A 15,005-nucleotide genomic window follows, 5' to 3' on the forward strand; every position below is an offset into this window, starting at 1 on the left:
TATTGCCTGCACAGTTTGCTTCATTTTATATTTTAGCTGACAGTTGTTTTGGAAGATCATACAAGATTTGACATATTGCCAGAGTTTGAGGATGAAACTATTTGTGATATATTTCAGAATGCGTGAGAGAGAACTGCAGCGAAGACAGCAGGAGGCTAGTGGCTTGCAACAGAACTTCTACAGCTGTAAGTGTCTATAAATGTACAGTGTTGTACAGCTCTTACCTCACCTGTTGTACTGTACTGCTAGGTAGATACAATCTTGTTCGTCTTCAGAGGAACCAAGTTCTGATACACCTGTAAGTGTCTATAGAGTGTAATGTACAGTGTTGTACAACTGAGTCCTCCCTGTTGTACTGTACTGCTAGGTAGATACAATCTTGTTCGTCTTCAAAGGAACCAAGCTCTGATACACCTGTAAGTGTCTATTGAGTGTAATGTACAGTGTTGTCCTCCCTGTTATACTGTACTGCTAGGTTAAGATACAGTCTAGTTCGTCTTCAGAGGAATCAAGCTCTGATATAGCTGTAAGTGGCTATTGAGTGTAATGTACAGCATTCTACAGCTGTAATACCTCCCTTTAGTATAGTGCTGGTAGATAGACAGACCAGTTCCTCTTCAGGGGCATCAAGCACTGACCTAGCTGTGAGTGACTATTGAATTTTTCATCTCTAGAGTAAAACGTTTTAGAACTCTTACTTTTGCCCATGTACTGTAGGTCATGTTCCATGCCGCCTCAAGCTCAACATGGACTTTCTATGCTCGAGGTACTAATCGAGAATTACGCGTATACGCGTATAATCGAGAATTACGTACTAGTCCATATTGCCGTAAAGGTGGAGTCTGTCTAACTTTTGGCATGTGAACGAGCCAGCACTTTCTGTGAAATTGAAAAATCGTGAAGTGAGACTCAGACAGACTCATTCAAATAGACCAATTTTGGTGGGTTACTTTGTAGTGGTCAATAAACAGACTAACAACCCACCCAAACAATGGCCCTGATGCCTAAGTAGATTGAATCGCCACAATTGATCAAATCAATATCCATAACCGCCAGAGGCAGTTAACTTGCATGCAGTCATCCCTCACAATAACACGAGTCTTTGGCCCACAGAAGACACCAGGTGTTATGAGACACCAGTGGTAATACACGAAATAGAATAAAAGCCAAGTGATACTGTATTTTTAATGTGCATTGTTGGCATAACTGCATTGTGCCCAGTGATAACAATGCTATGTCATCAGAGCTAGTGAGGTGAACAAAGAAAGTTTGTAAATGTTTTGTCTTTCTTTGAAGTCCTGGGCCTAGATTTACAAAACTCTGTTAGTGCTAAGACAGCTGTAAGTCAATGTTAATGTAAGGTACTTACTATCTTAGTGCTAAGACAGCTTCGGAAATTTAGGCCCTGAGAAGCAACAGTATTTTAAGCAATTCATTGATTCTCTGTCTAATACTTTCATGGATGAAATTATTCTTTCTTCTTTGTTTCCTTTCCTTTCTCTCTATCCCTGTTTCCTTCACTCCAGCATCAGGGGGCGCTGGGGGGCAGGTTGGGGGCGTCATGCCCTCTGCGCGGGCCACACAGGTCGCGGCTATCAAAGCCAACATTATACCTGCCCAAGGAATCTCCTATAAGGACGGTGGTAGGTCAGAGTGTGGTTGTCTGCATGCATTCGTTCACTTGACCATTGCTGGGGACATTTTGGTCATTTGACCAGTGTTGGGGTTAGTTTGTTTATTTGATGACATTAGGGGTTCTTTTGTTTATTTGGAGATGTTTGGTTGCTTTTCTTCAGTTGAAGATGTAAGGGGTGTTTGTTTTTGTTTTGTTTTTTTATTTAAAGACATTTTGGATTGTTTTGTTTATTTGAAGACTTTGTTTATTTTGTTTATTTGAAGACTTTTGGGGTTGTTTCCTTCATTTGAAGACATTAGGGGTTTTATTGTTTGAAGAAGAGAGTTTGGGGGTTTTCAGTTGAAGATGTTAAGAGTTATTTAGTTTATTTGAAGATGTTTGAGGATGTTTTTCATTGTTTTTTTATTTATTTGTTTTATGCTACACTCGAGGTGTTTTGCGTATTTGAAGACATTTCTGGGGTGTTTTAATTATTTAAAGATTTTGTTTTTGTATTTTTGTTCAGTTTTGTATTACTTGAAGACATTGGGGAATGTTTTTAACTGTTTTGTTGTTGTTTGTTTGTTGTGCCTGCAGCAATACTCCAGCTTGCTGGTGGCTGTCAGTAAACAATCAAATCTCAACCATCCAATGTTCCACAGAATGGACATTGATATATGAAATTGGGAAATGACGACATGAGTTGCTGACAACCCAGATCTTCGTCGTTTTTTTTTATTATTTGAAAACATAGTGGGTTAATTCATTCTTGTGAAAAGTGTCGTTTTGTTTTTAGGTTGTGTGGGGTTAGATGTTTTTGGAAAATCAGATAAGCCTTTTGAAATTTGAAGAAATTTAGCAATGGGCCAGCATTATAATCACACAGTATCTAAGAATACGATTTTCAGACTAACAGTGTTTCTTCTCACATTGTGCAGTTGTGTGGATTAATAAGTAACAGTCACTCTGAGAGTGGAGACTTTCAAACATCAACACTGCCAAAATTACTGCAGATTTGATTCATTCCACAAGCAAAGTGAATCAGATAGACATGAGTTATCTCCCCTACATAGGGGGTGCTGCAACACAAACAGGGCAGTCTGCAGCATCTTGGATACTCATCTGTCATTATTTCATATTCCATCAATTTGTTTGTTTTGTTGAGATGTTTGTGTTTTGGATGTTGATTTTAGAATATTTCTGTTGAACCATATTTCATGTTGATGTTTGATTTGTTTTATGCAAGCCTTCACTGTGCAAGCAAATTGTGTTAACCTGTTCCATTTTTTTGTGGACATTGAGATGTAAATGTCTTCCTAATAGATGGTTGACAGAATTTGAATATTTCTCAGATAACAATCCTTTAAACTGCTAGTATAATCTTCATACACCAAATTGCATATCACTTTCCCAATAATATGATAAGTTGTGCAAGTTAATACATTAAATACGACTGGATGAAATTTTTATAGCTAGCTATTTATTGTGTTTTTGACAGCGACCTCGAACAGATCGACTGGGGTTCTCCCCAATGAAGGTTGGCAGGTGTCCGGGACATATATATCAACCCTTTCATATACAGTGTACCCGTGTTGCTTGTATATCATTAAACCCAGCAGATTGTATTAACAAGAGGGACTCTTCCTCAAGGGGATGTAGTCATTAGTTTTGACATGTCACAGTGAATATAATATATTTTAAAAAGTAAGTTTTTGTGTAAGTTCACTATTATTGATGTTAATGTTGATGATTTGGAATTTGTTTTTTCATCCATCCATCCATCCATCCATTTCATTGTACTCTTGTTAATGTCAGTGTGCAAATTGCAAAATAGATACTGGCCCGCTTGCCCATGCCAAGTGAAAATCCAGTCATGTCGGTAAATCTGTACAGTCACTGACCCAGTTTGTGAAACACGACTTTTTAAGTTACCATACACTTTTAAATCATGTATGATTATGGCTTAATAAAAATGTTCATCATGTTAGCAGCTTGATCATGAATGAAATCCAAGTCATGCTGACAATATCCTGTGATGATGTCACTTCCTGCCCCATTGTGCCAAATCCTTGCCATGTCCTGCCCCAGGTTACTACCAGACATCATGCAGTCAGAAGAACATACCTGTGAACGTCTCCTACACTACCGCTTTTTTTAGTTCCATGCTGAATTTTCACCCACATTTACAAGTCCAGTCAAAGTGCATGTGTCGTGGTCACATGACATGTCACATGATCCTCTGTATCCTCAAAGCCACCCATCCCTGCATAGATTCCCACTATATTCTCAATTTTTGGGAACATAAAGTCTCTCATGAAGAAATCTGTGAATGTCCTGGGGTAGAATAGGCCTTCAGGAACCCATGCTTGCCATAAAAGGCGACTATGCTAGTCGTAAGAGGCGACTAACGGGATCAGGTGATCAGACTCGCTGATTTGGTTGACACATGTCATCGGTTCCCAGTTGTGCAGGTGGATGCTCATGTCGTTATCACTGGATTGTATGGTCCAGACTCGATTATTTAGAAACAGCCGCCATATGACTGGAATATTGCCGAGTGTGGCATAAGACTGAAAGCACGCATTCACTCACTCTCTCATGCAGAACCTGCAACCAAAATATTTAAATGCGTCCACATTAATACTTTCAGCCTTGATCTCGTATTGAGAGATAGTTGTACGGACAAAAATCAGGAAAAATATTTGTAATGTTTGTGTAGTTGGATAGTGTAAAGCTTGGATGAGTGTTGGAAGACTAGCCATCACTAACATGTTTGTTGTGTGTCATTGAAAGTTGTCTCACTAATAGTATGTTGGTTTTTAGGGGGTAAAAAATGCATGCTTGACCATACTCGTGCCATATTGCTTAGGCCTAAGGACAAAGATTGCTGAGGTTAGAAAAATATTATGAGCTCCTCATGTCCACATGTTCAGGAACATTAAACAGTCGTAACATATTTCTTTCTAGTATATTCATGCAGCTAATTATTGCATACATATAATGAACAGCAAAAGAAACACAACACTGTCTTTTTGTCGAGTTTTTAATTTAAAGACATAAACATGAACGCTTACTTTTATTTATCTTTTGTTTAATGTTTCTTAACTTTTGCTTTTCAGTATATTTATGTTTAAAAAAAGAAAAAAAATAGAAGGATGCTTTCTTGTTTATATGACATATTCTTTAGTCTAAGATTAGTCACAATGGTTGTAAATATTTTTCTTTGATACCTTTCCAGAAAGTTTTAAGATGTTTTGGTTTGGGGATTAGTTTTGTTTAAGATGATTGCTTCATTGTTTATTTCATGTTTGATGCAGTTGCTCGCCAAATGAAGACGATCAACTACCAGTTGTCGTCGCAGCGATGTCTAGAGGAAGGTTGGACGTTGCGGCCGCCAAGCCCTCTTAACAATGAGGAGGAAGATATTGATATCTTCATACCTGAACCTTTAAACCCAGCTATGATGGGAACAGGGAGGGTAGGTGGTGTGCTGACCTAGTTAAACCCGGCCTTGATAAGTACGGAGAGGATCACGGGGAAATTTCAATCATAAATATCAGATTGAAACATGTTGGAGAAAACGGCATTCTGTTGGAGAAAACGACATTCTGTTTTTATTTAACTAAAAAATGTAATTAATTCAAAATTTGACTCTGTTAGATAATTCAATTGATTTAAAATTTAATTTATTTAGTTATAAAATTGAAACGTTGTAGAAAACGGCATTCTGTTTTTATTGAACTATGAGACACACACAAGACAATAGTAGATATCTCTATAATAATTACATTTAAAATTTAAATTTGTTTCAGTTGCATGAGCGACCATTGATACAGAAGTTTTATGAGGATGGGAAGAAATTCCTGACCGTATTCCCAGATGGATCAGGCAATGTATTGTATCCTTCTGTAGTACTACAGTGTAACTACATCACATAACACATCAGACCTGTTAGGTATTGTTTGTTGTAGGTATATATTGCTACGGTGAATAATTTGCTGTGACAAAAGGTGTAAGAAATCCCCTTAGAACCAGCAAAATGTGACACTGACAAGTCTAAAATATTCAATATTATGTATTGAGCAGTCAAATAGCAAGATACAAAGATTCAATATAGAGGTTTCCAATACAATGCAGCTGAGTCAAATCTAATGTAATAGGTCACAAATATAATATGAACTCACCAACGTCTTTTTTTGAGAGAGAGAAACAGTTGAACCGAATGTTACATGGCGAGAGGTCAGTGTTGAATGTAGGTCGATGTTGGCCATCAGACGAAGAGGCAGTCATATGTAGATAAGCCGAATGATGACAACTACAGTAAATCCATGTGTGTAAGTCTGTGTGTGTCGTTAACACAGTAGCCAGCCTTATATATAAGCACAGTCACTCATTCTTGAATATTCGAGCACTTTGTGACCACATCGCCACCAACTTTCTCACAGACTCCCATGAGTAAACACAATTAATCAAGGGAGGCAACTGTAGAGGCCTGCTGCTAAAATTCTAATAGCACTGAACATTTATTATACGAAATGTGACCCATAAGAGCTATCACTCAAATCTCTAAACATTGTGACCCAATAATAATAATCACTTAATCAGTATTACAATTTACAGAAAATACACTCTCATAACAATAGTACCAGGATAATCATTTGCTATCAACGCATGAAGGTCTGGGTAAATATTGGTCTTCATTAACCCATTTTTGTCCCCCTTGAAGACTTAGGTTAGCGTTTGTCTTGAGCAATCTATGCTTGTCTCCTGTGTAGAAGCGGGTTAGAATTGGTCTTCATTAACCAATTTTTGTCAACTGTGAAGATCTGAATTAAAATTGGTCTTCAGCAGCTTAGTTTTGTCCTAAGGCCAAAGATGAAAACTATGATCAAGCTCAAGCTCGATGACATCTTGAAGCATGTCATCATATCCCAATTACATATATATATATATATGCTCATGATTTCAATTATGAAATTTAACAGTCCTCAGTACTTGAGTATGGTCGTAAACAAACAGCAAACAAACCAATGCATCATTAGAGACATGGCTCTGATTCCAAGATACACCGTGTCTGTTTTCTTGTTGGCAACACCATATCAGGACGTGTTAGGTTCATCAATGTGACAGACATTCGAGGGACTTAACTTTAAATATGCCTATGTCGATATGGGTCATGATTTATTATCGTGCTTATATTACTCTGAATTATTCTATATTATTTATTCACAGCATTGAGGGTGGGGTGGGGTAGGGTGAGGTGGGGTTTAACTTTTAGGGGTGTATTTATATTTTTGTGGCCTCATGGTCTTTCATTACATCAAACTCATCAAACCAAAGACCCAGGTTTGATTCCCCACATGGGTAAAATGTGTGTCGCCCATTCCTGGTGTCCCCCAGAATATTGTTAATAACTCATTCGCTCTCTCACTCACTTTCCAGTTATGTTCTTCATATTTGAATTTCTAGATTGTACAATACTTAAAATCAAACTAAACACAGATTGTATGAAGAAGAGACATATGTTTTGAGAATCATTTACAAGAATGTTTCTGTTTTAAATATGGAACTCATCGCTGCAAAGTTCCAAAGTGTCTGAAATGCTGTTTAAATTCTCAACCTTTTATCCCTGTATGGAGTCTTTGTGACTTGGTTATCTCCTTGACCAATGGTCAGCTACCCTAACGGTCAGATCGCCATCCTCATAAGCTATGTTAGCCTTGGTCAGTACATCTACGTAGTGCATGACGAAAATCCCAGCCGCACAGTCAAAGCTGTGTTTGAACCCAGTGGATATGGGTCATGTTACCATAACAACGGAATAGTGAGGTAAGTGAAAGAAGGGTCAAAGTTTTGATATTAGGACTGTTTAGGCTATATCATAGGGATTTGTACAGTGTTAAGTCTCCAATGACGAATCCTTTCTTGAGTTAAGAGTTCCATGCCACAATGTCTTGGCACAACATGCCTGTGAAGATCCAGGATGGAATTGGCCTTCAGGAATCCATGCTTCTCGTAAGAGGTCACTAAATGGATTGGGTGGGCAGGATTGTCAGGTTAACATGAGTCATCATATCTGAAATTTTTTCATCAGTGCTTATGATGTTGATCATTGGATTGTCAGGTTCTGACTTGATTATTTTCTGACCATGTAGCTGGAATATTGCTGAGTGCACATCAAACAACAAACATGCAACCTTACAAGTCACCAGGCCTGATGACATGATCCAGTGGGTGGTAGGTAAAATGGATCTAATCATTTTATTCTCCATCAAATATCAATATACCTAATCACCGAACTAAACTGTTCGAAGGTTGTACTTTGACCAGCTGGGTGGCATCGAGCTGGACGTTCATGGGGGCCGCAGAAGGAAGTGGACATGGAAGGATCAAGAGACTCATGTACATGCTCCACCCTTCCAGCCAATCTGCTTCGGCCTGAACCGCTACATTGGTGTGCGTGTGATGAACCAGGACAGCATCGCACTCACCCTAACAGCCAAGAAGAGGAGTTGCCGATTCAATGTGGGCTCACGTCTCAAGGTAGGAGTGATGGAAAGTCCTCCTCGCAATGCATAGTTATTGGTTGTGGTGTGAGGATTCATCGATACGCATCAATGCATTGGGTGTTGATACAGTGAATTGATGCAAACTTTAACATTGTTGTATATCCCCATACGAATGGGCCACAATGCATTTATGTCTAACTTTGCCTATTGCCAGATCACAATATTGGTCAAAAAAAGAGAGACTACTTCAGTTAGATGATTAAAGTATAAGCTTACTTATTTCCGTTCATAAGTAAACGTTTCCTCAAAAATTCTTACCTCAAGACCTGTATCAGACATAGCGTTCGCATATTATCAACATTTACAAAATCAGTGTATAAACTTAATTATCTCGTTTTCGAATGAACATTTAACATCACTGGTGGAATTTGACGAAATACTTTAAACTGGTTTGGTTTTTGACCTGAAAGGCGTTTTGAAGTTGGTGTTAGAATTGAAGATTTTCATATTGTGATACATATCGTAGTGATATCCTTGTATCAGGATTCGTATCCTATCACAGAAAAAGTGGACAATACTTTGGCAAAGTATTGTTGTGAATAAAATGTTAGCATCGTGATGCATTGTATTACAGGTTATATGCCAATACCAGCACTGTTTAGGGTATGATCTGCAGTAGCCTGTAGTAATAATAACACCTCGCCTCAACAGCAAGGGAATAACTTAGAGCCTGTGTTAGCTGAGCTCCATCGAAATAGACTTTAATGACGATGTGTAAGGCAGTTGTTGAGTGGGTGTGTATTATTGTTATACTATTAAAAAAAATAGGAGGTATTCCAATTTTGGAAGCATACCACTAGCCAATGTCAATGCATTGAGAAAAAGTATTGTGTATTCATACAGATGAAACATTTCCAAAGGAATGGAATAAATTGTCCAATTTTCCTTTAATTTCTTTTCGTCACCTGTTTCTCCCTTAGCTTCATCCTTCGTATTTTATCATTCTGGTAAATCCAATATCCCCTACCTTTTGTGAACGGTATATTATGGACGTTTCGTTTTTGTACCCTCTGGAGTTTCTGTCATCATGTTTTATTGTTGTAGCTGGTAGCTCCAGAAAACATCCCACCCAAGGAGATTGATGAGGCAGCACTGTTCTTGGATGAGCGAAAGGCTTATGTTGAGTAAGTTGCATACTCATACCATTTAAGCATTCACATTAAAAATGGTCTTTCATCTTTCCTGTCACACTTCACTCTCTTTGACTCAGCACTCAATGCTCACTTAGTACTTTTAGTAAACTTTTTGACCTCACTCATGGCCTTTGACTGCCTCAGATCTGACTTTGACCTCTTTTGTGATTACCTCATGACCTTGATGACCTTTTGACCCCACTCATGATGACCTTGGGACTTTTCATTGTAGATCAATTCTTGACAAAGTCTCAAACTTGCTGAAGTTCCCCAAGTCACCCAAACTTGACAAGATCCTTCCACCAATCCACCTCACATCCAAACTACAACGCACTGAGAAATTACGGCAGGAGAAGTCTGCAACCAGGTTGTCCAGGAGCAAGTCTGCACAAGGGAAGGGGTCACTGCCAGTTGTTACTGTCAACTGACTCCCCTTTTCTCTTTGCCATGTGCTTCAGGGACCTTGTTTGTCTGCACAAGGGAAGGGGTCACTTCCAGTTGTTACTGTCAACTGACTCCCCTTTTCTCTTTGCCATGTGCTTCAGGGACCTTGTTTGTTAAGTACATTCAACTCCAAAGTCACTGTGATATGCCTCGAACTGTTTTGAGGAGACATTTCTTTAAATTTTCAATATTGTTAAGATAGGTTTTCCTATTAAAAGAAATATTCATGTGTATGCAAAAATACACTTATTTCTAGTATTATCTCATATTGTGTTGGGGAACATGACTTTTTGAAAAATTACTTGTATTTAAACAGAAGGTTTTTCCAATATCCCTAAGTCTGTCTCATATTTTATGTTTATTCTCTTTTATACAAAAAGAATGCTTGATAATCTTGTTGGTCTCAAAATACAAATATGTAAATCTACCATCTCGACAGAGTTGTTCAGACTTCTCATGAACCAATCCCATACAAGTACTTAGTACTGGAATCTGCAAAGATTTGTTCTGGTTCACCTGTATTCTGGAGCATTTACTTAGATCTCATACTTATTGTTTACTGAACATTTCATAATTAACATGACCTTTATCAGGGGTTAAAAAATCCCATCGCCCGATGCCAGGGACAAGTCAGTTTTCATTTCGGGCAGTCAAATAATGGTGTCTTACTTGTCTGTGGGCTACTATATGATATCCACTTATGGTTTCACACTGCAAATAAACTTGAAGTTCATTTCATCATCTCATCTGCTCATAATGTAGCTATTACATTTCGCAATAATAGCAATTTAGAGCTATCGTTCTTTGAAATTTACCACTCTTTCATAAATAGTCCAGTAAACATTAGCATCAAACAGTGTCATAAAATCAGGGCAAGTGGAAAATTAATCAGCACAAGTAACTTTCTTGAAGTCACTTGCCCTGTGGAAAGTGGCTTTTAAAAAAATATTTGAACCCCTGCCTTTATTAACTCCTGTATGCCTCTGTGTCTTATTAACTCCCAATGGTGCCTACATTGACCTGGGATGGTGGGGTTTGTTATTTTTCTCCCCTAATCCCATTGTCTTCTTAACCCCTCAGCTTAGAATTCCCAGTTCATTTTACTCAAATTCTGCTGCCAAAATTCACAGAATTGTTTTTATTTTTATTTTTGTCTTTAATCATGTTTCTGAAAATATTCCTGAAAATAATACTATTCCAGTATTCAGTTCTGTGAGTGACAGCAATCTACTCATTACAATGTAATAACTTGTGTTGTACAGTGTGAATCATATTGCCTTGGAAACAATATAGAGGGTCTGATCACTGGGGTGACTGAATGTAGTGATTATAGATGCACAATTGCAGTATGTTGAATATTTGTACTGAAACATTTTCAAAGATTGGTGAACATTGCCTGACAAAGTTGGAATCCATATATATTTCATATTTTACCCTCACTTCAATAAATACTGAATTTTGTTAGTTTAACTTAAGTCACCTTTGATTTTCCAACACATTATTAAATTATTATTATTAAATCTTAATAACACGGATGTGGTACAATGGAGAGAAACATACTGTGTTGAAAAATAGGACGCACAGAACAAAATGTGAATACCCCTAGATTTTTTTATATAAAGCGTCATGCTAAGCGTTTGGTTCTAAGTCAGATTTGGAGCTAATATGATTTATTTCTATGCCTCTGAATTTTCAACACAGTATGTTTATCTCCTCATTAAAATTTCAATTTCCAACACGACAAACCTTTTACTGTATTGCAGTAATCTCTATGCTTGGGTATAAATCCTTGCACATTGGGCATCGCAACAGTAGGACTGAGACAGATTATTTAAATGTATAAACAAGTTTTTATGGTAAACATTTTGCCTGTGTTTCATTCAAATACATTTTGTTTCTTGCAGGAAATACAATCTCAATCCATCAATGTGATGGTTTCTTTCTCATTTATAATATGAATGACCCCCATGCTACTCAGATTGTTGCTCTGACATATTTGCAAGTTATTTAACACAACTGTAGCACTTTACCCAAGATGTTTGCTTATATTTCATATACTACTTCATTGAATGAAATCACTTAAAAAACCAACCGTTTTAAGAATGACACGACGAAATGATTATTGACTTTTTGATTTTTGATATGTATTAAGGGAGGAGGGGTAGCCCAGTGGGTACAGTGTTTGTTTGTCATACCAAAGGTCTGGGTTTGATTCCCCTCATGGGTACAATGTGTGAAGCCCATTTTGGGTGTCCCCTGCTGTGATATTGCTGGAATAACTTTAAAATCTATGTAAAACCCAACTCACTCACTTGACATGTGTTAAATATTGTCTTACAAGCGCTCTTCACTAGCACAATACACTTTTTTGTAATTAATAATTCAACAGAGAATCATATTGAGTTAACAATCTTAATCTAATGAAGCCATGTTTTAGATACAATGAGACTACTTGCAAAGTATTCTACAGTATTATGGAACATTCAAGGTTTTTTGAATTACCCATAATCATGCAATTAGCAAATTTATATCACTTAATATGAGTTAGTATGAACTATGCAGTGAATATCGAAAGATGTTTTGGGGAAACACCTAATCAACTGACCTGTGTCATGCCGTAGCTAATATCTTATGGACGTTTTGTGACCTATTGATGTGGGAGTGTGGTCAATGCGTTATTCTTGTAAATAAACCACCTGAATATCCCTTTACCCATTGTTTTATGTGTTTTGACATTCTCACCCCTGAATGCAGATAGTTTCCGTATGACATCACAAATACAGGCTAATCAGTATAATACAGGACCTCACTTCTTTCTTGTTTGAAACCTCCAAGGCTTTGTAATTCACACCATGCTCTTTGTAGCCATCCTCGTAATCGTCAAGTCTAGGTAAATGAACAATGCATCTAAGGACATGGACAGTGCATCTAAGGACATGAACAATGCATCTGAGGAGTGCAAGGACCAACCTCTTGTACAAAAAATGATTTTGGAAGAGGCTAATTGATATCACCACAGCCGCTCCATGTTGACGACCCAGAGCGACTACTTGATTTACTAGTCTTTATGAGTTGCTGGTCGACTCATCTTGAGATGTACTCCCAAGGACAGTGCAGACTTCGGATACTATTCCAGTCAGATGGAGAATATTGCAGGGGGGTTCCTATAGTCCTTGGCCTGTTTGTATCTAAATCATTTGAACTTTCTGCGTAATAGAAACCTTATAGCAAGGAATGGAGCTATAGCATGACCAGAAATTACTGAGAATTGTAGGAATCCTTTTTCATTTGGGAAGAATTATCCCCCTTTGTTTTCTTCCTAGCAGATGACATTTTCAGTGATCCTCAGTGTGATTGATATGAGTTTAGTTTTACGCCTTTGGACCTGACAATCTGGTGATCAACAGCATGAGCATTGATGTACACAATTGGGAACCGATGACATGTGTCAGCCAAGTCAGGGAGCCTGATCACCCAATCCCATTAGTCGCCTCTTAAGACAAGCATAGTCGCCTTTTGTGGCAAGCATGGGTTGCTGGAGGCCTAGTCTACACCTGACCTTCACAGGTCATGGATGATTGAGAGAAGAGGAAGTTGATTTTAGAGTATTATAACAAGGACACCAGATCAGAGAAATTTCAAGTAGAACAGGCATCCGTTTGTCCATTGTTTATGGTGTTTTGAAAACCATTGCAAATGGATATAGCAGTGAGCACCAGGGAGGCCCAGGAAACTGGCTGTCGGGGACAGGAGGCGGCTTGGTATTCTTGTTTCTGAAAACAAACGAAGGAGTTTAGAAAACGTAAGGTTGAGCATGACTGATGGAGGACATGTGGCTGTCTGCATGGAGACAAATAGACCTGAGCTGCATGCAATGGGTTGGCAGAAAAGTCGAGGAATTCCATCAACGGTCATGAAACTTAAACAAATGGAGCGAAGGTTGAACAGGTGCTTACGGAACAGAAATTTTGACTGGGACATTGAGATTTTCGCAGATAAAAAGTTCTGTGTGGCTGTTTCCTAATCCTCTGGAATTTCGGACCAAACAAACTGAAAAAACTTTGTATCAGCGCCCAAAGTACAGTCCGAAATTTAACGTGTGGGGTGAAATCTGTGTTAGGGGCAACGCCCGTCTGTGCATGCGGAATATGATCAGTGAGCGATACACAGATGCTCTCTTCCATCTGCTTACGTGGTCTGTGGAATATGTTTTGACTTTCCAGCAGGACAACGACCCAAAACATCGTTCAAAGCATCCACAGGTCGGGTTTCGGACCCAACAAATGAGTTATTAGATCTGCCAAGCGATAGCCCAGACCTAAAGCCAGTAGAGAATGCTTTGGGACTTATGAAAGAAAGTGCCCATAAGAAGTATATGTCTGAAATGAAGGAGAGGCGGTCCTCTATTGGGATAGCACTGACCACGACTTTCTAAGTTTTGGCACTGAAGCCGACATTGCTGCCCATGGTGACTCGACAAAATACTGTTTACCCGTCGTTGAAGTTACTTTCTGCAATATTCATATTTAACACATTAATAATGAGTGACCAAATAAAAACTGTACAATTCTCAGTAATCTCATGCAGATAAAACGAGAAGGTGTACCGGTTTCAATGGAATGGCAAAAACCCAGGATCAATTAAAACAACGGAAGAGCGAATGACTGTTCACATGCAAGATTCGTGAAGACCACATTCAGCAAAAATGTCGTCCAGACTCGCATCCAACCAGCGTTTTTTGTACCATTGCCTTAACAATTCGAACAAATGTGTAAACTCACTTTTAGAAGGTGTACAGAAGACTTTACAGTCAGAACACAGTGTCTGGGCTAGGTGACACATACGTGTTGCTGCCATGAAATAGTGGCGTTATTGCTCATAGTAACCACAGGCGACGGGTTGTGAAGTCAATATCTTTTATATCTTTTATTCCGTTTGGAATAAAAGTCTGTGACAGTAATCACACAATGTATATGCACGTATGTACACACACGAACACACGCACACGTATATATAGTGAGTGAGTGATTTGTCCTCAAAGCAAGCAACACGTCTCAAAGTGAGTGAGTTTAGTTTTACGCCGCACTCAGCAATATTGCAGCCATATGGCGGCGGTCTGTAAATAATAGTATGGATCAGACAATCCAGTGATCAACAACATGAGCATCGATTGTGCAATTGGGAACCGATGACATTTGTCAACCAAGTCAGAGAGCCTGACCACCCGACCCCATTAGTCGCCTC

The 15,005-nt window shown here is 38.4% G+C and overlaps 1 protein-coding gene across 1 annotated transcript; it reads left to right on the top strand.

Annotated features, from left to right (window-relative positions):
- The first annotated feature begins 1,459 nt into the window (after positions 1–1,459).
- LOC137269940 (glutamate-rich protein 6-like) lies at positions 1,460–10,828 on the top strand. The gene is made up of 8 exons (XM_067803778.1): positions 1,460–1,643; positions 3,114–3,152; positions 4,933–5,093; positions 5,428–5,513; positions 7,292–7,444; positions 7,930–8,158; positions 9,229–9,308; positions 9,550–10,828. Exons 1-8 carry the CDS (start codon positions 1,463–1,465, stop codon positions 9,743–9,745), a joined length of 1,125 nt encoding a protein of 374 aa, XP_067659879.1. The 5' UTR covers positions 1,460–1,462; the 3' UTR covers positions 9,746–10,828.
- Positions 10,829–15,005: the final 4,177 nt, after the last annotated feature.

Source organism: Haliotis asinina, unplaced genomic scaffold, assembly GCF_037392515.1.
Source record: "Haliotis asinina isolate JCU_RB_2024 unplaced genomic scaffold, JCU_Hal_asi_v2 scaffold_19, whole genome shotgun sequence".
Lineage (NCBI taxonomy): Eukaryota > Metazoa > Mollusca > Gastropoda > Lepetellida > Haliotidae > Haliotis > Haliotis asinina.

Bases quoted from the DNA above. Each gene is read 5' to 3' on its own strand.
- LOC137269940 (XM_067803778.1), top strand. From the start codon at position 1,463: ATGAAATTATTCTTTCTTCTTTGTTTCCTTTCCTTTCTCTCTATCCCT. The intron at 7,445-7,929 runs GTAAGTGAAAGA...AACTGTTCGAAG, and splicing joins CATAACAACGGAATAGTGAG to GTTGTACTTTGACCAGCTGG. The intron at 8,159-9,228 runs GTAGGAGTGATG...TTATTGTTGTAG, and splicing joins ATGTGGGCTCACGTCTCAAG to CTGGTAGCTCCAGAAAACAT.